This window comes from Mobula birostris, chromosome 1 (genome assembly GCF_030028105.1).
Source record: "Mobula birostris isolate sMobBir1 chromosome 1, sMobBir1.hap1, whole genome shotgun sequence".
In the NCBI taxonomy this organism is placed as follows: Eukaryota; Metazoa; Chordata; class Chondrichthyes; order Myliobatiformes; family Myliobatidae; genus Mobula; species Mobula birostris.
The window spans coordinates 8,288,850-8,314,780 of record NC_092370.1 but is presented as its reverse complement, the minus strand read 5'-3'; the positions used below and the strand labels follow the sequence as shown (position 1 = coordinate 8,314,780).

General features: G+C 43.7%; 1 protein-coding gene across 1 annotated transcript in view; it reads left to right on the top strand.

The window, feature by feature from the left end:
- amph (amphiphysin) overlaps positions 1 to 13,751 on the top strand; it is a 279,279-nt gene extending 265,528 nt beyond the window's left edge. The window contains exons 19-22 of the mRNA XM_072266836.1: positions 129 to 194; positions 5,344 to 5,631; positions 8,009 to 8,110; positions 13,644 to 13,751. Of these exons, the coding sequence (XP_072122937.1) occupies positions 129 to 194; positions 5,344 to 5,631; positions 8,009 to 8,110; positions 13,644 to 13,751 (564 nt within the window). The remainder of the gene's footprint in view (positions 1 to 128; positions 195 to 5,343; positions 5,632 to 8,008; positions 8,111 to 13,643) is intronic.
- The last annotated feature ends 12,180 nt before the right edge of the window (positions 13,752 to 25,931 follow it).

Below are 25,931 nucleotides of genomic sequence, written 5' to 3'. Positions count from 1 at the left end.
TTCCTCCACAGTTACTGTCTGACCTGCTGAATTCCTCCAGCATTTTGTGTGAGCTACACCTGAAATTTCAGCCACAGTACTAATTCCAAGTCACCATTTTCAAATCTGTTCTGATTGTTACTGTATAGAACGTGACGACCGAGAAGGATGATGAAGAACACAAGACATCTCCTGAAGATGTGGTGACGTCCCAGGTACAGTCCAAAATTCTAGCCCTGATTCCTGTGGCCAGCTTTGTACACGAGTTATGTTAAGTATTATATGTTGAGTTATGGTACAGAATTCAGGGGAAGAGAAGAGCCTTGGGTTACTGCAACTGTCTAAAACAGGGATTCCAACCTTTTTCATGCCATGGACCCCTACCATTAACCAAGGGGTCTGTGGACCCCAGGTTGGGAACCCCTGATCTACAAGGTGCTGACATTGTATTTTTATATAGAGATGTGGCATAGTCACAAGCCCTCCTAGCCCATAAGCCCACGTCGCCCAATTACACCCATGTGGACAACTAACCTGCTAACCCATATGTTTTTGGAATGTGGGAGGAAACTGAAGTATCCTGAGGAAGCCCACATGGTCACAGAAACTCCTTATAAACAGCAGCTGGAATTGGGTCTGGGTCACTTGTGCTGCTATAGTGTTAAAGCAGCCACTACACTACCATGCCACCCTAAATTTTGTAGATTAGAAAAAGACTTCTACATTCCCTCTATTTCCAATACTCCAACATATCCACTCTCTCTGTTCTAAAGGGACATTCTTCTATTCTGAGATTGTGCCCTCTGATCCTAGACTCCCCCACTATAGGAAACATCCTCTCCACCGCCACTCTATGTAGACCTTTCAGTGTTCTGCAGGTTTTAATGAATGCGCCCCCCCCTCACAAGGCCTCATACATAACCGTTCCAAAGTTGTAAGATCAAAGCACATTTACTATCTAAGATTCATTCACAGAATCATTTTTATGAACCGCCAGCACATCATTTCTTAGATAAGGTTCCCACAACTGCTCATAATACACCAAATGTGCTCTGACCAATGCCTTATAGAATTAATTTCATTGGCATATGTCATGAATTTGTTGCTTTCTCACAGAAGTACACTGCAATACATAATAATAAAAAAACTATAAATTATAGTAAGAAATATACATATAAATTTAATTAAGTAATGCTCTTCATATGACAAGCCATTTAATCCTGGAGTCATTTTTATGAACCTCCTTAGAATCTTCTCCAGTTTCAGCACATCTTTTCTAAGATTAGGGGTCCAAAACTGCTCACAATATTCCAAGTGAGGCCTCACCAGTGCTTTATAAAGTCTCAACATTACATCCTTGCTTTTCTATTCTAGTCCTCTTGAAATGAAAGCTAACATTGCGTTTGCCTTCCTCACCACAGACTCAAGCTGAAAGTTAACCTTTAGTAACCCCCAATCTATTTGGACCTCAGTTTTTTGTATTTTCTCTCCATTTGGAAAATATTAAACTGTTTCATTTCTTCTACCAAAGTGCAAGACCAGACACTTCCCAACACTGTATTCCATCTAACAACACACATCAAAGTTGCTGGTGAACGCAGCAGGCCAGGCAGCATCTGTAGGAAGAGGTACAGTCGACGTTTCAGGCCGAGACCCTTCGTCAGGCCTTCAGTTAGTCCTGACGAAAGGTCTCGGCCTGAAACGTCGACTGTACCTCTTCCTAGGGGTGCTGCCTGGCCTGCTGCGTTCACCAGCAACTTTGATGTGTGTTGCTTGAATTTCCAGCATCTGCAGAATTCCTCGTGGTTACTGTATTCCAAGTGCCGTTTCTTTGCCCATTCTCCTAATCAATTTAAGTCCTTCTGTAGCCTCTGTACTTCCTCAAAATCTACTTGCCCCTTTACCTATCTTCAGATCATCTGCAAACTTTGCAAAAAAAAAGCCATCAATTCTATCATCCAAATCATTGACATATAACAGAAAAAAAATCGGTTTCAACACTGACCCACGTAGAACACCCCTAGTCACCAGCAGCCAGACAGAAAAGGCTCCACTTTTTCCCACTCTTTGCCTCCTGCCAATCAGCCATTGCTTTATCCATGCTAAGGCTTTCCTTTAATACCATGGGCTCATAGTTTGTTAAGCAACCTCATGTATGGCACCTTGTCAAAGGCCTTCTGAAAATCCAAGTATACAACATCCACCAATTCTCCTTTGTCTATCCTGCTTGTTATATCTTCAAAGAATTCCAACAGATTTGTCAGGCGAGACTTTCCCTATTTTGTCACATGCCTCCAAGTACTCAGAGACCTTATTCTTAATAATTGACTCCAACATCTTCCCAACCACTGAGGTCAGACTAACTGGTCTATAGTTTCCTATCTTCCGCCTCTCTCCCTTCATGATGAGTGGAGAGACATTTGCAATTTTCCTGTCTTTCAGAACCATTCCAGAATCTAGTGATTCTAATGCCTCCATGATCTCTGCAGCCACCTCTTTCAGAACTCTGAAGTGTACACCATCTGGTCCAGGTGACCTATCTACCTTCAGGCCCTTCAGTTTCCTGAGAACTTTCTCTCTAATTATAGTAACTTCACACACTTCATCCCCCTAACACCTAGAACTTCCACCATACTGATAGTGTCTTCCACAGTTAAGACTGATGCAAAATACTTATTCCGTTTATCTGCCATTTCATTGTCCCCCATTACTACCTCTCCAGCACTGTTTCCCAGTGGTCCAAAATCCACTCTCACCTCTCTTTTACACTTCCAGTCTTACACAGTGGCACCTCCACATCAGACGGTGATGCAACCAGTCAGATTACTCTCCATGGTACACCTATAGAAACTTATGATTGTCTTTGGTGGCACATCATTTCTCCTCAAACTCCTAATGAAATATAGCCGCTGGCATGCCTTCTTTGTAGTTACATCAATATGTTGGGCGCAGAGTAGATTTTCAGAGATAATGACATCCAGGAGCTTGAATCTACTCACCCTTCCCACTTCTGATCCCTTGATGAGGCCTGGTGTGTGGTCCCTCGATTTCATCTAATACTCACTCTGCCAGACCAAAAAGAAAGGCAGAGGTCAATCCTAAAAAACTCACTGGTATTGAGTCAGAACAAGTCTATCTTTCAATGTAATTACCATCAGTGTTTTGTCTTCACAGATTTTACTGTTAATTTGACCTTTGAACACTGCAATGTTAAGCAGAATGAAGAGATTTTATTGAACAGACTTGGCATAGAGTCAAAGAATCTGCACTACACATTAAGTAGCTCATTTGCTGAAATCAGGATCTGACCAGCAAAGATAAGTTCCTGCAAATTCAATGGCAGGTGACTTAAATTTTCAAAGGGGCAATCTATACCCATTGGCCACTTCATTAGGTACCTCTTGCACCTAATTAATGTGACCACTGAGTGTATGTTCCTGGTCTTCTGCTGCTGTAGCCCGTCCACTTCACGGTTCAACATGTGCATTCAGAGATGCTCTTCTGCACACCGTTGTTGTAACTTGTGATTATTTAAGTTACTGTCACTTTCCTGTCAGTTTAAACCAGCCTTGCCATTCTCTTCTGACCTTTCTCATTAACAAGCAGTTTTCACCTACAGAACTACTGCTATTGGAAAGCGGTGAAATCATCGGACAAAGTCAGCATGGATTTGTGAAAGGAAAATCATGTCTGACGAATCTCATAGAATTCTTTGACGATGTAACTAGTAGAGTGGATAGGGGAGAACCAGTGGATGTGGTATATTTGGATTTTCAAAAGGCTTTTGACAAGGTCCCACGCAGGAGATTAGTGTGCAAATTTAAAGCACACGGTATTGGGGGTAAGGTATTGATGTGGATAGAGAATTGGTTGGCAGACAGGAAGCAAAGAGTGGGAATAAACGGGGCCTTTTCAGAATGGCAGGCAGTGACTAGTGGGGTACCGCAAGGCTCAGTGCTGGGACCCCAGTTGTTTACAATATATATTAATGACTTAGACGAGGGAATTAAATGCAGCATCTCCAAGTTTGTGGATGACACGAAGCTGGGCGGCAGCGTTAGCTGTGAGGAGGATGCTAAGAGGATGCAGGGTGACTTGGATAGGTTAGGTGAGTGGGCAAATTCATGGCAGATGCAATTTAATGTGGATAAATGTGAGGTCATCCACTTTCACGGCAAGAACAGGAAAACAGATTATTATCTGAATGGTGGCCGATTAGGAAAGGGGAGGTGCAACGAGACCTGGGTGTCATTATACACCAGTCATTGAAAGTGGGCATGCAGGTACAGCAGGTGGTGAAAAAGGCGAATGGTATGCTGGCATTTATAGCGAGAGGATTCGAGTACAGGAGCAGGGAGGTACTACTGCAGTTGTACAAGGCCTTGGTGAGACCACACCTGGAGTATTGTGTGTAGTTTTGGTCCCCCAATCTGAGAAAAGACATTCTTGCCATAGAGGGAGTACAAAGAAGGTTCACCAGATTGATTCCTGGGATGGCAGGACTTTCATATGATGAAAGACTGGATCAACTAGGCTTATACTCTCTGGAATTTAGAAGATTGATGGGGGATCTTATTGAAACATATAAAATCCTAAAGGGATTGGACAGGCTAGATGCAGGAAGATTGTTCCCGATGTTGGGGAAGTCCAGAACGAGGGGTCACAGTTTGAGGATAAAGGGGAAGCCTTTTAGGACCGAGATTAGGAAAAACTTCTTCACACAGAGAGTGGTGAATCTGTGGAATTCTCTGCCACAGGAAACAGTTGAGGCCAGTTCATTGGCTATATTTAAGAGGGAGTTGGATATGGCCCTTGTGGCTAAAGGGATCAGGGGGTATGGGGGGGAAGGCTGGTACAGGGTTCTGAGTTGGATGATCAGCCATGATCATACTGAATGGTGGTGCAGGCTCAAAGGGCCAAATGGCCTACTCCTGCACCTATTTTCTATGTTTCTATGTTCACTGGATGGTTTTTGTTTGTTTTTTGCACCATTCTGTGTAAAGTTTAAGAGACTGCTGTGTATGAAAATCCCAGGAGATCAGCAGTTTCTGAGATACTCAAACTAGCCCATCTGCCACCAACAATCATTCCACGGTCAAAGTCACTTAGATCCCATTTCTTCCCCATTCTGATGTTTGGTCTGAACAACTAAACCGCTTGATCATGTCGGCATGCTTTTATGCATTGAGTTGCCACAACATGATTAACTGATTAGATATTTGCATTAATGAGCAGGTGTATAGGTGTACCTAATAAAGTGGCCACTGAGTGTAATTTGAACAACTGAAATATTGAGACATATCACCTTTGAGACACTCCTATTTCTGAGAGATTTTGAAATTTGACTTGTGCGCCTTTTGAAAGGTCTCGGTTCCTGCGATGGTTATCGAGCCAGCATCCAACAACGAGCACGAGGATGATCAGAGCCCTGCTGTGAATGACGCTGTGGCCGTTCAGGAGGCAGGTGAGGTGCCAGCCAAGGAAGAGAATTCAGCTCCGGTGCCCAGTGCAGTGGAAGAGACAGAGGAACTGAATAGAGCTGAAGATGAGCAGCAAGTCAATGCAGAGAGTACGGGCGTCCCTCAGCAAGAGAACACACCCGAGGTTGAGGCTGCCAAGCCACAGCCCATGCCTCCTGGCTTCATGTACAAGGTATCACTGTTACTACAAATCAACCGCTGACAAATTGTCATGAGGCTTTCTTTAAAATAACATTAATGAGCATGTCTACAAGGAGAGCTGCCATAAGATATAGGAGTAGAATTTGGACATTGGCCCATCAAGTCTACCCTGCCATTTCATCATGGATGATCCATTTTCCTCTCAGCCCCAATCTCCTGCCTTCTCCCCATATCCATTCAAGCCCAGATCAATCAAGAATCTATCAACTCTGCCTTGAATACTGTACACCCAATAACTTGTCCTCCACAGCCACCTGTGGCAACGAATTCCACAGGTTCACCACTCTCAGGCTAATGAAATTCCTCCTCATCTCCATTCTAAATGGACTTCCCTCTATTCTGAGGCTGTGTTCTCTGGTCTTAGACTCCCTCGCCACAGGAAACATCCTCTCCACATCCACTCTATCGAGCCCTTTCAACATCCGACAGGTTTCAATGAAGTCACCCCTCATTCTTCTGAATTCCAGTGATTACAGGCCCAGGGTCATCAAAACGTTCCTCTTATGATAAGCCTTTCAATCCCAGAATCATTTTCACGAACCTCCTCTGAACTCTGTCCAATTTCAGCACATTCTTTCTGAGATAAAGGGCCCAAAACTGCTCACAAGACCAAGAGAGCAGCTTCCATCAACAATGACCCGCCACCATCCGGGCCGTGCTCTCTTCTCGCTGCTGCCATCCTTAGGTCCCACACCACCAGGCTCAGAAAAAATTATGACCTTTCAACCATCAGGCTCCTGAACCAGCATTGATAACTTCACTCATCTCAACTCTGAACTGATTCCACAACCTGTTGCACCCACAAAATGCTGGAGGACCTCAGTAGGCCAGGCAGCATCTGTGGAAAAGAATACAGTCGACATTTCGGGCCGAGACCCTTCGGCAGAACACGCAATCTGTAGATTCACCTTCGAGGTCTTTACAATTCATGTTCTCAGTATTACTTATTTACTTGTGATGACTCGGTGGGCTGAATGGCCTAATTCTGCTCCTATGTCTTATGGTCTTATTTATTTATTATTATTGTGTTTTTTATTTGCACAGTTTGTCTTCTTTTGCACATTGGCTGCTTGTCAGTGATTGAGAGTAGTTTTTCATCGATTCTGTTGAGTTTTTTCATTCTACTGTGAATGCCTGTAAAGAAAATGAATCTCAGGGTTGTATATAGTGACGTATGTACTTTGATAGTAAACTTACTTTGGACTTTATGAGGAAAGATTGCAAGATACATTTTTTTCTCTTTGGAGTGAAGGAAGATGAGGGATGACTTGATAAAGGTGTTTCAAAGGTTTCAAAGGTACAGTTAATGTCAGAGAAATGTATACAATATACATCCTTTTTCTTCACAACCATCCACAAAAATAGCAGAATGCCCCTAAAGAATGAATGACAGTTAAATGTTAAAGTCCTGCCTAGCACTCCCCTCCCCCCACCAGCAAAAAAAAGCATCAGCACCCACCACTGAGCACTCGAGCGTGCAGCAAAGCATAAGCAAAGACACAGACTTGCAGTACCCTAAAGACTACTCATCCACCCGGTATTCGACATACCACAGGCTCTCTCTCTCCCTAATAGAGAAAGGGATGTCTCCATTTCACAGCGAGAGGGGAGACATAACACACATCTCGCTGGTTTATGATATTAAAAGTCCATTGCGTCGCTTTTCCCGAACTCTATGCCCAAAAATCTCAGGTCTCTGGGCACACAGCCAGAGATCTACCGACTCCCACGGCACACCAATTTCATGCCGGACACCAACATTCGATCTGTCCATCTCCAGAGCCACAAGATCCTAGGCTTAAAAAGGTGAGCTAAACACTTAGGCCGCATCCTTGGCATGTCGGATCACAGCCAGTCGTGAAACCCCGAAAGTGGGTCCCATTCCCGCAAAGAACTGAAGTCAGCATGTAACTCCAGGTCAGGGACTTCAAAAGAATCCCGAAAGGGAAAGGTAGAGATACTAAAGATGGAAATAGGGCTGTTTCTAAAGATGCAAGCAAAGGAGTTGCCGTTTAGCGCCATCATAACTAAGCTTCACCCTCTCTAAAAGATGATAAGAGACTGAGTGGATAATCAGACAGATTTTCCAGAGAATGAACATTCAAAATAGATGATTCATCATCCACAAATGTGATACTGGCTTATCGTTGCTGGTTTTAATCTTGGAGCTTCCGAGCAATGTGGAAGTAAGTTCACCAGCACACTGCAATGCCCCAAAAACCTCATTTTCCATCACCTTAAATGTAATTAGAGACGAGTGAGGAATGTTGGCCATACAAAATAATGCATTTATCCTATAAAACCATTCTCTAAACTGATAGAATTTTATGGATCAAATTTTCCAACAGGTTCAAGCAGTCCATAACTTCGAAGCTGCCAATGACGATGAACTTAACTTACAGCATGGAGACATTGTGTTAGTGATTCCATCGGAGACAATAGAAGACCAGGTAACCAGAATTGAAATGTGGAACAAACCTGCTGAAGATCCAGTAGCAAGTTTCTTTATACAACTTTGTGAGAGTTTTATAATGTTATAAAGTACACAGAGCTACGGGGTCTATCTACTCACTGGCAAAGCGGTGGTTGGTCAGTTCTTGGTTAGTCAGAGCACCAAAGGATACAGGGAGAAGGCAGGAGAAAGGAGTTCAGAGGGAAAATAACTCAGCCATGATGGACTGGTGGAGCAGACTCAATGGGTGGAATGGTCCAATTCTACTCTGATATCTTATGGTCTAAAATTTTCTCATGATGAAATGTTATTATTTGCTAATTCTTGTGCATATGCAGGAAAGAAAGATGCCTTTGGGAGGAAATTAAATTTTAAAGTTTCTAAAGGGCTGTTAAGTAGAACATAGAGCATAGAACAGTATAGTAGGGGTCCTTCAGCTAATGATACTATGCTGATTGACATACCATAGGACTATAAGATATAGGAGCAGAATTAGGCCATTTGGCCTACTTAGTCTGCTCCACCATTTCATCATGATTGATCCATTATTCCTCTCAGCCCCAATCTTCTGCCTTCTCCCCGTAACTCTTCATGCCCTGACTAATCAAGAATCTATCAACCTCTGTCTTAACTATACCCAGTGACTTGGCGTCCAGAGCTGCCTGTGGCAACGAATTTCACAGATTCACCACTCTCCAGCTAAGTAAATTCCTCCTCATCTCCATTCTAAATGGATACCCCTCTATTCTGAGTTTGTGTCTTCTGGTCTTCAACTCTACCACCATAAGAAATATCCTCTCCACATCCACTCTACCCAGGCCTTTCAACATTCGATAGGTTTCAATGAGGTCACCCCTCATTTTTCTGAATTCTAGTGAGTAGAGGCCCAGAGCCATCATATGATAAGCCATTCAATCCTGAAATCATTTTCGTGAACTCCTTTCAGCCCACTCCAATGTCAGCACATCCTTTCTAAGATAAGGGGCCCAAAAGGGGAACTTGATGATGGTGAGGACAATATGGGTGAGGTTGATGTTCTGGAGCACATTGATATCAAAGGAGAGGAGGTGTTGGAGTTGTTAAAATACGTTAGGATGGTTAAGTCCCCGGGGCCTGATGGAATATTCCTCAGGCTGCTCCACGAGGCGAGGGAAGAGATTGCTGAGCCTCTGGCGAGGATCTTTATGTCCTCATTGTTCACGGGAACGGTACCGGAGGATTGGAGGGAGGTGAATGTTGTCCCCTTGTTCAAAAAAGTTAGTAGAGATAGTCCGGGTAATTATAGACCAGTGAGCCTTACGTCTGTGGTGGGAAAGCTGTTGGAAAAGATTCTTAGAGATAGGATCTATGGGCATTTAGAGAATCATGGTCTGATCAGGGACAGTCAGCATGGTTTTGTGAAGGGTCGATCATGTCTAACAAGCCTGATAGAGTTCTTTGAGGTGGTGACCAGGCATATAGATGACGGTAGTGCAGTGGATGTGATCTACATGGATTTTAGTAAGGCATTTGACAAGGTTCCACACGGTAGGCTTATTCAGAAAGTCAGAAGGCATGGGATCCAGGGAAGTTTGGCCAGGTAGATTCAGAATTTGTTTGCCTGCAGAAGGCAGAGGGTCATGGTGGAGGGAGTACATTCAGATTGAAGGATTGTGACTATTGGTGTCCCACAAGGATCGGTTCTGGGATCTCTACTTTTCGTGATCTTTATTAACGACCTGAATGTGGGGGTAGAAGGGTGGGTTGGCAAGTTTGCAGACGACACAAAGGTTGGTGGTGTTGTAGATAGTGTAGAGGATTGTCGAAGATTGCAGAGAGACATTGATAGGATGCAGAAGTGGGCTGAGAAGTGGCAGATGGAGTTCAACCCAGAGAAGTGTGAGGTGGTACACTTTGGAAGGACAAACTCCAAGGCAGAGTACAAAGTAAATGGCAGGATACTTGCTAGTGTGGAGGAGCAGAGGGATCTGGAGGTACATGTCCACATATCCCTGAAAGTTGCCTCACAGGTAGATAGGGTAATTAAGGAAGCTTATGGGGTGTTAGCTTTCATAAGTCAAGGGATAGAGTTTAAGAGTTGCGATGTAATGATGCAGCTCTATAAAACTCTGGTTAGGCCACACTTGGAGTACTGTGTCCAGTTCTGGTCGCCTCACTATAGGAAGGATGTGGAAGCATTGGAAAGGGTACAGAGGAGATTTACCAGGATGCTGCCTGGTTTAGAAAGTATGCATTATGATCAGAGATTAAGGGAGCTAGGGCTTTACTCTTTGGAGAGAAGGATGATGAGAGGAGACATGATAGAGATGTACAAGATATTAAGAGGAATAGATAGAGTGGATAGCCAGCGCCTCTTCCCCAGGGCACCACTGCTCAATACAAGAGAGCATGGCTTTAAGGTAAGGGGTAGGAAGTTCAAGGGGGATATTAGAGGAAGGTTTTTTACTCAGAGAGTGGTTGGTGCGTGGAATGCACTGCCTGAGTCAGTGGTGGAGGCAGATACACTAGTGAAGTTTAAGACTGCTAGACAGGTATATGGAGAAATTTAAGGTGGGGGGTTATATGGGAGGCAGGGTTTGAGGGTTGGCACAACATTGTGGGCCGAAGGGCCTGTAATGTGCTGTACTATTCTATGTTCTATTAAAATTGCTCACAATACTCCTACATACTCCATGGTCAATCTATTTCTTTCCTCCTGCACAGCCCATATTCCTCCATTTTTCTTACATCCATGTGTCTATCTAAGTCTCTATTATGCTCCCATTGTATCAGACTTCACCATCAACCCAACAATGTTTTCACTCTTCTCATCAGATTTCTGAACAGTTCAACTCTACCTCACGACTTGGCCTAATTAGAGAGAGTCAGCATGGCTTTGTGCGGTTTAGGTAATGTTTTACCAACTTGATTGAGTTTTTTGACAAGGTGAGGAGAGAGATTGATGAGGGTAGGGCAGTGCATGTTGTCTACATGGATTTCAGTAAGGCCTTTGACAAAGTCCCTCATTGGAGGCTAATCCAGAAGATTAAGATGCATGTGATCTGCGGCAAATTGGCAGTTTGGATTCAGAACTGGCTTGTGCACAGAAGACAGAAGGTAGTGGTTGAAGGGACTTGTTCAGGCTGGAGGTTTGTAATTAGTGGTGTTCCACAGGGATCTGTGCTGGGACCTCTGCTGTCTGTGATGTCTATAAATGACCTGAATGAAAATGTAGATGGGTGGGTTAGTAAATTTGTGGATGATACCAAGATTGGTGGTGTTGTGGATAGTGTAGAAGACGATAAAGAATATAGCAAGATATGGATCAGTTGCAAATATGGGCAGAGAGATGGCAGATGGAGTTTAACCCAGATAAATGTGAGGTGTTGAACCTTGGAAGGGCAAATGCAAGGAGACAGCACATTGTTAAGGGCAAGAGTGTTAGTAGTGTTGCTGAGCAGAGAGATCTTGGGGTCCAAGTTCATAGCTCCTTGAAAGTGGCTACACAGGTCGATAGGGTGGTTAAGAATTTTTATGGAATGCTTGCTTTTATTTGAGTTCAAAAACCAAGAGGTTATGCTGCAACTCTGTGAAAAAAACTCTGGTTAGGCCACATCTGGAGTATTGCACACAGTTCTGGTCACCCCACTATAGGAAGGATGTCGAGGCTTTGGAGAGGATGCAGAAGAGGTTTACCAGGATGCTGCCTGGTTTAGAGAGCATGTGCTGGATAAATTTGCTTGTTTTCTTCAGAACGACAGAGGCTGAGGGAGATCTGATAGAGGCTTATAAGATTAAGAGAGGCATCAACAGAGTGAACAGAGAGTATCTGTTTCCCAGGGTTAAAATGTCTAACACCAGAGAGCATGCATTCAATTTGAGAGGGGGTGTGAAGGGTAAGTTTTTTACTCAGAGAGTGGTGGATGCCTGGAATGCGCTGCCTGGTGTGGTGGTAGAGGCAAATACATGAGCAATGTTTAGATAGGCACATGGATATGAGGGAGATGGAGGAATATGGACACGGTGTAGGTAGGAGGGATTAGTTTTTGGAAGGTTTTTGGTTTACTTTTTTAGCTGGTTCGGCACAACACTGTGTTGTACTGTTATAGCTTCTACGACAGTAATGCCTGATACCTATGGAACAGAAATGTTTCTTAGAGTCACAGAGCACTACAGCTCAGAAACAGGCCCTTCAGCCCATCTAGTCTGTGCCAGACTGTTATTATGCCTAGTCCCATTGGCCCGTACATGGACCGTAGCTCTTCATACCCTTCCCGTCCATGTTCTTATCGGAATCAGGTTTAATATCACTGGCATACATTGTGAAATTTGCAGTTCAATGCAATATATAATAATAGAGAAAAAACTGAATTACAGTAAGGGTATATATTTTAAATAGTAAAATAAGTCGTACAAAAAACAGAAATAGAAATGTAGTGGAGTAGTGTTCACAGGTTCAATGTCCATTCAGAAATCGGATGGCAGAGGAGAAGCTGTTGCTGAATCACTGAGTGTGGGCCTTCAGGCTTCTGTACCTCCTTTCTGATGGCAGCAATGAGAACAAGGCATAACCTGGGTAATGGGGGTCCTTAATGATGGATGCTTTGTCTTTGAGGCATCGCTTACTGAAACTTCTCTCAAAGTTTGCAATCCATCGCCTTCACTGGCAGCTCACTCCACCCCAAGTGGTCACCAAATTACAGGAAAGATGTCAACAAAATAGAGAGAGTACAGGGAAGATTTACTAGAATGTTACCTAGATTTCAGCACCTAAGTTATAGAGAAAGGTTGAACAAGTTGGGTCTTTATTCTTTGGAGCATAGAAGGTTGAGGGGGGACTTGATAGAGGTATTTAAAATTATGAGGGGGATAGATAGAGTTGATGTGGGTAGGCTTTTTCCATTGAGAGTAGGGGAGATTCAAACAAGAGGACATGAGTTGAGAGTTGGGGGGCAAAAGTTTAGGGGTAACATGAGGGGGAACTTCTTTACTCAGAGAGTGGTAGCTGTGTGGAAGGAGCTTCCAGCAGAAGTGGTTGAGGCAGGTTCGATGTTGTCGTTTAAAGTTAAATTGGATAGCTATATGGACAGGAAGGGAATGGAGGGTTATGGACCAAGTGCAGGTCGGTGGGACTAGGTGAGAGTAAGAGTTCGTCACAGACTAGAAGGGCCGAGGTGGCCTGTTTCCGTGCTGTAATTGTTATATGGTTATAAGTGAAGAAGCTCCCCCTCAGCTTGCCCTTATATATTTCACCCTTGACCTATAAACTCTATTTCTCGTCTCGCCCAACCTCAGTGGAAAAAGCCTGGGATAACAGAAAGGAAATTATGTACAAATTCCTTTCAGACACCGGCAGGAATTGAACCCCAATCGCTGGCACTACAAAACAATATGCTAACTGCTATATTACCCATAATAATAATACTACTGCTTGAAGGGTTATCGTTTGTACAGCACATTGCTGAAAGACAAACACTCACATTAAGTCTCTGTACAAGCGAGACACTTCTCATTGTCTTTGACTTGGTAACTTGTTCATGTGCTTTTTCCAGGATGCGGGCTGGCTCACAGGGGTAAAGGAGTCAGACTGGATCCAATATGGTACTGCCCACAGTTACAAGGGGCTGTTCCCCAAGAATTTCACTCAGCAACTGGAATAGACTTTGTCCACGGGCTCCGTCGGTGTGGAAGTTACCGGAGAGAAACGGAGAAAGCAGGACTCTGCTTCCCAAGCCACATGGTCTCCCACAACATGGTTGTGTCCTTGGATTTATCAAAGGGAGGTGCCAGAGGCGCAAAGCTTATCCGCGAGGCTCAACGTATCTAATGATCACAAACACTGAAGTGAGGCGGTGTATATTAGGACACAGGAAGCATGCACTGACCTTGATATAATCTATTTTCAACAAGCTATGAAAATGAATATGCATTTCTTTATTAAATCCAACATTCTGTTTGTGTTTCCCTGGAGTTAACGATATTCTTGAATGCACCTCTTCCTGTCGGTATAACGGTGGTGTAGTCCTCCCGCTGACAAGTCCATGCTTTGCACTGTGCATTACGTAAAATCTGCTGCAACGCGTCACATTTCGGTAGCCTATCTAGTTGATTCTGTGTGTACTTATTAATTTTTGATCTGTTGGCTGCAAATTGTTTTTTTAAAATCTGTACACCCGCAGAGCTGAACAGTCTTTGCAGCGATGTGGGATGAGTGATTGTACCGTTGCATCTCCTTACCGTGTACGTCGCGGCATTCCCCTCCTCCCAGTATCCGTGCTGGCTCTGTTTTTGAACAAATTCTATTGCTCTGTTGCCAAAATGAGTCTGGGAAACTGTATTTGTAATGTATTGCGCGTTAAAGGTTATCAGATTCAGAACGATGTTCGAAGGACAAGACTACACCACCTCCTGGCTTCTTCACTGAATAAATCAACAGGGATTTACAGGGAGAAATGAATCAATGCACCAATTACCGAACACCGTGCCCTCTAGTTATCCTTGTAGCAGCAGTCTGAAATATTTCATTCCAACTCCGTGGAATATACAGTCATATAAGGATAGGCGTTGTAACCTAGGTATTGTATTGTGTAGTCCCATACTGCTCTCCATTTCACCACTCATGCTGGAATAAAAAGGTAAACTCAACTTGCTGACGGTGTCCTGTTATTTAAGGAATTTGAACATATCAGGCCTATGTCTGCAAATAACTACAGGATAATTTTTAGACCATGAGACCATAGGAGCAGAATTAGGCCAGTTAGCCCATGGAGTCTGCTCCACCATTTCATCATTACTGATCCATTCCCTCTCACAGCCCAGTCTCCTGCATCCTGCCTCATATCCCTTCATACCCTGACTAATCAAGAACCTATCAACCTCTGCCTTAAATATTACCCAATGACTTGGCCTCCACAACCACCTGTAGCAACGGATTCCACAGATCCACCACTCTCTGACTAAAGAAATTCTTCCTCATCTCCATTCTAAAAGAACTCCCCTCTATTCTTAGGCTTTGACCTCTGGTCATAGATTCTCCCACCAGAGGAAACATCTTCTCCACATCCACTCAATTAAGACCTTTCACCATTCGATAGGTTTCAATTAGGTCACCTCTCTTTCTCCTGAATTCCAATGAATAGAAACCCAGGGCCATCAAATGCTCTTCATATGACAAGCCATTCAATCCTGGAATCATTTTTGTGAACCTCCTTTGAACCCTCCAATGTCAGCACATCCTTTAAGGGGCCCAAAACTGCTCACAATACACCAAGTGAGGCATCACCAGTGCTTTATAAAGCCTCAACGTCACAGCCTTACTTTTCATATTCTACTCCTCTTGAAATGAATGCTAACATCGAATTTGCCTTCCTCACCACAGATTCAACCTGAAAATTAACTTTTGAGAATCCTGCAGAAGGACTCCAAAGTCCCTTTGCATCTCAGATTTTTGAACTTTCTCTCCAGTTAGAAAACAGTCTACCCTTTCACTTCTTCCACCAAAGTGTATGACCGTACACTTGCTGGCATTGCATTCCATCTACCACTACTTTGCCCATTCTCCTAATCTTTCTCACTCCCTCTGTAGCCAAGACCATAAGGCAATGGAACAGAATGAGACCATTCAGGCCATCAAGTCTGCTCTGTCATACTATCACGGGTGATCCCAACCCACTCAACCCCATATACCTTCCTTCTTGCCATTTCCTTTGATGCCCTGACCAATCAAGAAATGATCTAATTCCGCCTTAAATATACCCACAAACTTGGCCTCCACTGCAGTCTGTGACAGAGCATTCCACAGATTTACTACTCTCTGGCTAAAAAAAATTCCTCCTTACATTTGTTCTAAAAGGTCGTCCCTCAGGTTTGAGGCTGTGCCCTCTAATTTTGGATACCCCCACCACAGGAAACATCCTCTCCACATCCATCCAGTTCCCTTCCACAGTCCAAAGACGTACCGGTTGATAGGTTAATTGATGATTGTAAGTTGCCCTGTGATTAGGCCCAGATTAAATCAGGACAGTGTGGCTGCAAGGGCCTATTCTGCCCTGTATCCCAATAAATAAATAGCCTCTGCAGGTCAGGCAGCATCTATGGAGGGGCATAAACAGACAACGTTTCAGACTGAGACCCTCCAACAGGAAGAGACCTGTCCTGAGGAAGGGTCTCGGCTTGGAACTGTTTATTTCTCTCCACAATCTGCGGTCCTGGACCTCTCGGTTAATGGTAGGGGTCCATAGCATAAGAAGGCTGGGAACCCCTGTTCTAGATGCTGCTTGGCACACAGCATTTTGTGTGCATTACTCCATTAATTTGTTCCCTTTCTTAATCTTCACCTAGCAATGCAAACAGCCAGACAGAAGGCATAATTCTATTCTTGGAGTGCCGTTTTTCCACATTTCACTAAACATATTAAGTCCACCATGTTTTGCTGCCTTACTTAACTTGTAGGGCAATCTAGTGCACCGCTTGGTACATACATTCTGAAAATGGGCTGACTTTACCAAGTTTCCAAGTCACTCGACAGAATCTCACTAGAATTTTCAATGTTGCAGCAACTGATTTACACAGACACAGGTCTGTGTACATTTCATCCTGGCCCAGGAATGGATTACAAATTAAACCATGGAGCAAGCAGGCTGTGTGGCCAAGTTAATAAGAACTCTATGAGGTCCATGGTATTACCGATGAAGTTCAAAGTTGAAAGTAAATATATTATCGAAGTTTGTTTTAATTCTCCCACTCTCCTCCACACTAGGGGCCAGCTAACCCACTAACCCACACATCTTTGTTCAAAGTGAATTCATTACCAAAGTATCTATATGCTACCATATACTACCCCGGGATTCGTTTTCCTGCAGGAAAATAAGGAAAAATAATAGAATTTACGAAAAACTAGACATAAACAAAGCCTGACGAACAACCAATGTGCAAAAGAAAATTGTGCAAATACAAAATAAATGATTCTGAGAGCATGAGGTGCAGAGTCCTTGAAAGTGAGTAAGTTGCAGAATTAGTTTAGTGCTGAGGTGAGTGAAGTTATCCATGCTGCTTCAGCAGCCTGGTGGTTGAAGGATAGTAACTGTCCTAAATCTGGTGGTGTGGGACCTGAGGCTCCTGTACCACCTGCCCGACGGTAACATTGTAGAGAGAGCACGGCCTGACAGCGGGGGATGGATGAGTGATGCTGTTTCCTTGTGGCAGCGCTCCAGGTGAATGTGCTCAATGGAACACTGCCACAAGCAAGCTAATAAATTACAGACAGAAAGCATTATGGTTATGATATCCCGTAATCCCATAACTCAAGTTCAAATTCTCTTTGGCAGTTTGAGAATTTAATATATTTAATGGAATAAATTAATGAAAGTTGGTGACTGGAACCTTTCACGTTCACCAACATTCCTCACAGAAGGAATCCACTCTTCTATCTATAGAAACATTGGGGGCTTGTCAGAGACGCACATGAGTGTGAAAGAAATGGAAGACTCTGGACATTGTGTAGGCTGACGGGATTGGTTTAATCATTCGATTACTAATTTAATGGGATAGGCACAACATTGTGGGCCAAAGGGCCTGTTTCCTGTACTGTACTGTTGTAGACTGGCTTCTTCTCTTCAGACCTTCATGAATCTTCAAATAGACAGCAGTGTGGTTGACTCTAAACTGCTCAATTCAAATCACTTGGCAAACCCCATTCTAACCATGGACAGTTAGTAACACGGGATAAACGCTGGCCTCACTATTTGCCCATCCCTTGAACAAAAGTGAAAAGTCATCGAATGTTCCTTACTTGCGTCTTGCAGATAAGAGAAACATTTCGGCTGGTTGGGAGGTGAACCACGGCTAGACAAGATGCTGCCTCTTTCCTGCTCTTATGGACATAACGTGGATCTCGAGAAAGCAGATGAAGTAGTTCTGGGTAAATGTAGTATCCAGCACAAAGAGATTTGGTACCCTCCAACCTGTTGGCATGAATAGCGATTTCTCCTTCCAGAAAAAAAAGCATTTCCTCCCCTCCCCTCTTCTTCTATTCCTCACTCTGGCATTCTTCCTCTTCTCTCCTGCCTACCACCTCCCCCCGGGTCCCTTCCTCCTTCCCTTTCTCCTATGGTCCACTCTACTCTCCTGTCAGATTCCTTTCTCTCTGGTCATCTATCATCTTCTAGCTACCCTCCTTTCCTTCCCCTCACTTTTTTATTCTGTTGTCTCCCCCCTTCCTTTCCAGTCCTGAAGAAGTCTCCTGGCCCAAAATGTCGACTGTTCAATCATTTCCATAGATGCTGAGTCTCCATAACACCATTAGATATAGCAGAAGAATTAGGACATTGTTCCCATCGAGTCTGCTCTACCATCTCATCATGGCTGATCCAACTTTCCTATCAGCCCCAGTCTCCTGCCTTCTCCCATATCCCTTCATGCCCTGACCAATCAAGAATCTATCAGTCTCTGCCTTAAATATACATAATGACTTGGCCTCCACAGCTGATTCTGGCAATGAATTCCATAGAATCACCACTCTCTGGTTGAAGAAATTCCTCCTCATCTCTGTTCTAAAAGGACGCCCCTCTAATCTGAGGCTGTGTTCTCTGGTCTTAGACTCTCCCACCATAGGAAACATCCTCTCCATATCCACTCTATCAAGACCATTCACCATTTGATAGGTTTCAATGAGGTCATCCCTCATTCTCCTGAATTCTAGTGAATACAGGCCCAGAGCCATCAAATGCTCTTCATATGACAAGCCATTCAATCCTGGAATCATTTTCATGAACCTCCTTTGAACCTTATCCAATTTCAGCATTTCCTTACCAAGAGGCCCAAAACTGCTCACAGTAGAAACATAGAAAACCTACAGCACAATACAGACCCTTCGGTCCACAAAGTTGTGCTGAACATGTCCCTACCTTAGAAATTACTAGGCTTACCATAGCCCTCTATTTTTCTAAGCTCCATGTACATATCCAAAAGTCTCTTAAAAGATGCTATCGTATCCGTCTCCACCACCATTGCCGGCAGCCCATTCCATGCACTCACCACTTTCTGAGTAAAAAACTTACCCCTGACGTCTCTTCTGTACCTACTCCCCAGCACCTTAAACCTGTGTCCTCTTGTGGCAACCATTTCAGCCCTGGGAAAAAGCCTCTGACTATCCACACGATCAATGTCTCTCTTCATCTTATACACCTCTATCAGGTCACCTCTCATCCTCCATCACTCCAAGGAGAAAAGGCCGAGTTCATTCAACCTATTCTCATCAGGCATGCTCCCCAATCCAGGCAACATCCTTGTAAATCTCCTCTGCACCCTTTCTATAGTTTCCACATCCTTCCTGCAGTGAAGCAACCAGAACTGAGCACAGTACTCCAAGTGGGGTCTGACCAGGGTCCTATATAGCTGCAACATTACCTCTCGGCTCCTAAATTCAATTCCACGATTGATGAAGGCCAATACACCGTACGCCTTCTTAACCACAGAGTCAACCTGCGCAGCTGCTTTGAGCATCCTATGGACTCGGACCCCAAGATCCTTCTGATCCTCCACACCGTCAAGAGTCTTACCATTAATACTATATTCTGCCATCGTATTTGACCTACCAAAATGAACCACTTAACACGTATCTGGGTTGAACTCCATCTGCTACTTCTCAGCCCAGTTTTGCATCCTATCAATGTCCCGCTGTAACCTCTGACAGACCTCCACACTATCCACAACACCTCCAACCTTTGTGTCATCAGCAAATTTACTAACCCATCCCTCCACTTCCTCATCCGGGTCACTTATAAAAATCACAAAGAGTAGGGGTCCCAGAACAGATCCCTGAGGCACACCACTGGTCACCGGCCTCCGTGCAGAAAATGACCCGTCTACAACCAATACTCCAAGTGAAGCTTCACAAGTGCTTTATAAAGTCTCATTATTACATCCTTGCTCTTATATTCTAGCGGTCTTGAAATGAATGCTAACATTGCATTTACCTTCCTCATCACAGACTCAACCTGCAAATTAACCTCCAGGGAATCCTGCCTGGATTCCTTTTGCACCTCTTTCTCTCCATTTAGAAAATAGTCAACCGACTCATTTCTTCTACCAAAGTGCTTGTCCCAACACTTTTGCTTCATCTGCCATTTCTCTGCTCATTCTCCTAACCTGTCTTAAATCTTTCTGAGCCTCTCTACTTCCTTAAAACTACCTGCCCCTCCACCTATCTTCATATCATCTGCCAACCTTGCAACAAGGCCATTAATTTCACCACCCAAATCACTGACATATAAAAAGAATCACTTTTAACACAGACGCCTATGGAACACCTCAAGTCACTGGCAGCCAGCCAGAAAAGGTGACTTATCTACCTTCAGTCCTTTCAATTTCCTAAGAAACTTCTCTCTAATAATGGTAACTTCACACACTTCATAACCCCTGACACCTGGGACTTCCACCATACTGTTAGTGTCTTTCACAGTGATGACTGATGCAAACTCCTCTCTCATGCCTCTGTAATTCCCTTTACTCCACTGTAAATCTGATAAATCTGACTTCAGCTTCTCCCTCTCAAATTGCAGAGTGAATTCAATTATATTATGATCACTTTCCCCTCAGGGTTCTTCTACTTTAAGCTCTTCTCTAATCAATTCTGGTTCATTGCACAACACCCAATCCAGAATAGCTGATCCTCGTGTGGGCTCAACCACAGGCTGCTCTGAAAAGCCATTTTGTGTGCACTCCAGAAATTCCCCCTCCTGGAATCCAGATCAACCTGATCTTCCCGATCTACCTGCATACTGTATTGAAATCCACCATGACTATTGTAACATTGCCCCTTTGGCATGCATTTTCTATCTCCCATTGTAATTTGCAGGCCACATCCTTATGACTGTTTGAGGGTCTGTACACAACTCCTGTCAGGGACTTTTTACCCTTGCAGTTCCTTAGCTCTATCCACAAAGATTCCGGACCTATATCACCTCTTTCTATTGACTCGATACCCTTTTTCACCAACAGAGCAACACCAACTCCTCTGCCTTCCTGCCTTTCCATTCAATACAATGTGCTTCATTGGGCATTAAGCTCCCAGCTATAATCTTCTTTCAGCCATGATTCAGTGATGCCTGCAGCAACTGTGCTACAAGTTCATCTACCTTATTTCATATACTGCACACATTAAAATATAACACCTTCTGTCCTGTATTCACCATTTTTGATTTTGTCCACCTTTTACACGGCAACTCATCCAGTTAACTGAAATTCTTCCCTCTAACAGCCTCTCCTCACTATACATTGCCTCTGTTTGTAAACCAGCAACCTCATCTTTAGCACTAGCATCCGCCTTTCCTACAATGCTTCTTGCATTGACAAATGCGGAGCTCAGGACAGTAGTCACACTGTAGTGTTCCCGTGCAGTGTGTTGAAACTCTGACTAAACACCAAGTTAAATCGGAGCCAATGAAGACAGAGTCGTAGTAAGGTTAACCATTTACTGTTCACTCTTCCACATTAACATCATATGGTGAAAACTGTTGATAAAAAAATACAAACATATACAGCGTCTGTTTCATTCTGGAGACCACACGCACTCTCACCTTTCAGCGAGTGTCTCCAGCCGCCCCGAGTAGCGCGCGAGGGGTCGCGTCAAACCGCCGTCGGGCTCGAGCCCACCCCGCGTTTGAAATTGAAAAGCCGGCACGCGCGCCGCCCCAACCGCCGCTTCCTTAACAGAAACCGCATTAATATTTTTACTTCAAATACATTCTTATGGACTTACAGCGTTGCTTCTATAATGTTCCTTTGTGGGTAGAAACGGAGCTCTTCACGATCATGCTGCCCGCATGGCGCCCGCCTTCACACCTTCCCGAACCGAGACACGGCGAAACCGGAGGTGACGTCATCACATGCCGTGCTATACCATAGACAATGGATTTACCTTTGTTATACTGCAACTTAATTATAAACCTTTAACTAGAAAATAGTTACAAACAAATCATTTAAAACGTAGACCCAACAAAGTCAAATAAATGCCTTAAGGGCAACACACATACCATGCTCAATCTTTCCAGTCTTAACTTTGTCTGGTGTCTGAGCAACATAAGACCATGAGACATAGAAGCAGAATTAGGCCTTTTGGCCCATCGAGTCTGCTTCACCATTCAATCATGGCTGATCCATCATTTCCCCTCGTTGGCCTTGTTCCGGTAACCTTCGATGCCGTGTCCAATCAAGAAACTATCAACCCCTGCCTTAAATACACCCAACGACCTGGCCTCCACAGCGGCATGTGGCAACAAATTCCACAAATTCTATAGTTAGGGGGTCAGACAGGCGATTCTGTGGATGCAGGAGAGAAACACGGATGGTAGATTGCCTCCCAGGTGCCAGGGTCCGGGATGCTGCTGATCACGTCCACAATATCCTGAAGTGGGAAGGTGAACAGCCAGAGGTCATGGTACCAACGACGTAGGTAGGAAAAGGATGTCCCGAAAGCAGACTACAGGGAGTTTGGAAAGAAGCTGAGAAGCAGGACCACATGGGTAGAAATCTCAGGATTACTGCCTGTGCCACCACGACAGTGAGTATAGGAGTAGAGTGAGGTGGTGGATAAATGCGTGGTTGAGAGATTGGAGCAGCGGGCAGGGGTTCAGATTTCTGGATCATTCGGACCCCTTTAGGGCAATACAATGTGGATGGGTTGTATTTGAATCCAAGGGAGACCAATATCATGGCAGGGAGGTTTGCTAAGGCAATTGGGGAGAGTTTAAGCTAGAATTGCTGGGGAAACTGAACTGAAGAGACAGAGGAAGGGGCAATTGGCTCACAAATAGAGAAAGCTTTTAGGCGGTGTGAGAGGGAGGATATGTAGGTGATAGAGAAGGGATGTGCTCAGACCGATGGTTTGAGATGTGTCTATTTTAATGCAAGGAGTATTATGAACAAAACGGACAAGCTTAGTGTGTGGATCAGTACTTGGAGCTATGATGTTGTGTACAGGAACCATGGTGTACAAAAGCAGTTGAAAATCCAGTCAAGAAGAAAAACATAGAAACATAGCAAAACCTAGAACACAATACAGGCCCTTCGGCTCACAATGTTGTGCCAAACATGTACTCACTTTAGAAATTACTTTGGGTTACCCATAGCCCTCTAAAGAAAAGCTCACAAAAGGTTCAAAAAACTTGGTAATGATAGAGATCTAGAAAATTATAAGGCTAGCAGGAAGGAGTTTAAGATTGAAATTAGGAGAGCCAGAAGGGGCCATGAGAAGGCCTTGGTGAGCAGGATTAAGGAAAACCCCAAGGCATTCTACAAGTATGTGAAGAACAAGAGGATAAGATGTGAGAGAATAGGACCAATCAAGTGTGACTGTGGAAAAGGGTGTATGGAATCGGAGGAAATAGCAGAGGTACTTAATGAGTACGTTGCTTCAGTTTTCACTACGGAAAAGGACCTTGGTGATTGTAGGGATGACTTACAGCAGACTGAAAATCTTGAGCATATGGACATTAAGAAAGAGGGATGAGATATACCCCAGGCTACTGTGGGAGGCGAGGGAGGATTTTGCTGAGCCTCTTGCAATGATCTTTGCATCATCAATGGGGACAGGAGAGGTACCAGAGGATTGGAGGGTTGCAGAAATTGTTCTCTTATTCAAGGAAGGGAGTAGATATAGCCCAGGAAATTATAGATCAGTGAGTCTTACTTCAGTGGTTGGTATGTTGATGGAGAAGATCCTGAGAGGCATCTCAGATTTTTGGATTTTCTGCTCATTTAGAAAATAGTCCACACATTTATTTCTACTAGCAAAGTGCATAACCATGCATTTTCCAACCTTGTATTTCATTTGCCAATTTCTTGCCCATTCTACTAATCAAAGTCCTTCTGTAGCCTTCCTGTTTCCTCAATACTACCTGCCCCTCCACCAATCTTCATATCATCTGCAAACTTGGCAACAAAGCCATCTATTCCATCATCTAGATCATTGATACGCAGCATAGAAAGAAGTGGTCCCAACACCAACACCCTCAGAACACCACTAGTCACCGGCAGCCAACCAGAAAAGGATCCTTTTATTCCCACTCGCTGCCTCCTACTAACCAGCCAATGCTCTAACCATAGCAGTAACTTTCCTGTAATACCATGGGCTCTTAACTTGGTAAGCAGCCTCATGTGTGGTACCTTGTCAAAGGCCTTCCGAAAACCCAAATGTACAACATCCACTGCATCCTCTTTATCTATCCTACTTGTAATTTCCTCAAATAATTCCAGCAGGTTTGTCAGACAAGATTTTCTCTTAAGGAAATCTTGCTGACATTGTTGTATCTTGCCCTGTGTCACCGAGTACTCCATAACCTCATCCTTAACAATTGACTTCAACATCTTCCCACCTACTGAGGTTGGCTAACTGTCTATTATTTCCTTTCTGCTGTCTCCTTCCTTAAAAAGTGGTGTGACATTTGCAATTTTCCAGTACTCTGGAACCATGCCAGAGTCCAATGATTTTTGATGACGCCATAATCTCTTCCACCTCTTTCAGAACCCTGGAATGCAGTTGATCTGGACCAGGTGACTTACGTAACTTTAGGTCTTTCAGCTTTTTGAGCACCTTCTCCCTTGTAATAGTAACTCTTCCCTCACACCCTTCAACACCTGGCACACTGCTTGTGTCTTGCACAGTGAAAACTGATCCAAGATACTCATTTAGTTCATCTGCCATCTCCTTGTCCCTGTTATTATTTCTCCGGCCACATTTTCTAGCAGTCCAATGTGCACTATCATCTCTCGTTTATTTTTTATATATTTGAAAAAGCTTTTTCTATTCACCTTGATATTGTTTTCTAGCTTGCTTTCATATTTCATCTTTTGAATCATCCTAATGATTCTTTTAGTTGCTTTCTGTAGGTTTGAAAAGCTTCCCAGTCGTCTATCTTCCCTCCGAGTTTTGCTATATTTTATGCCCTCTCTTCTGCTTTTACATTAGTTTTAAATTCCCTTGTCAGCCATGGTTGTATTGTTTTGCCATTTAAGTATTTCTTTGTTTTATGGAATACATCTATCCTGCACCTTCCTTATTTTTTCCAGAAACTCAAGCCACTGCTGCTCTGCTGTCATCCCTGCCAGTTTCCTTCCAATTTGTTTGGCCAAGTCATCTCTCATAAAACTGTAATTTCTTTTACTGCTATGTCAGACTTTACTTTCTCCCTATCAAATTTCAAGTTGAACTCAATCATATTGTGATCACTGCCTCCTAAGGGTTCCTTTACCTTAAGCACCCTAACTGCCTCCAGTTTACTACATAACACCTAATCCAGTATAGCTGATCCCCCTGTAGGCTCAATGACAAACAGCCATCTCCATAGGCATTCAACCAACTCACTCTCTTGAGATCCATTACCAACCTGATTTTCCCAACGTACCAAAATCTCCCATGGCTATCATAACATTGCCCTTTTGACATGCCTCTTCTATTTCCCGTTGTAATTTGTAGTCCACATCCCAGCTACTGTCTGGAGGCCTATCGATAACTGCTATCAACATCCTTTTACCCTTGCTGTTTTACTCAACCTACAAGGGTTCAACATCTTCCGATCCTATGTCACATCTTTCTAATGATTTGATGCATTTTTTACCAGTAGAGCCACACCACCCCCTCTGCCTACCTTCCTATCCCTCCGATACAATGTGTAACCTTGGACATTCAGCTCCCAACTACAACCACCTTTCAGCCACGAATCAGTGATGGCCACATCGTACCTGACAATCTGTAAAAGTGCAACAAAATCACCCACCTTATTTGTTATACTCTGTGCATTGAGATATCAAGTTCAAGTTGCTTTTATTGTCATTTCAACCAT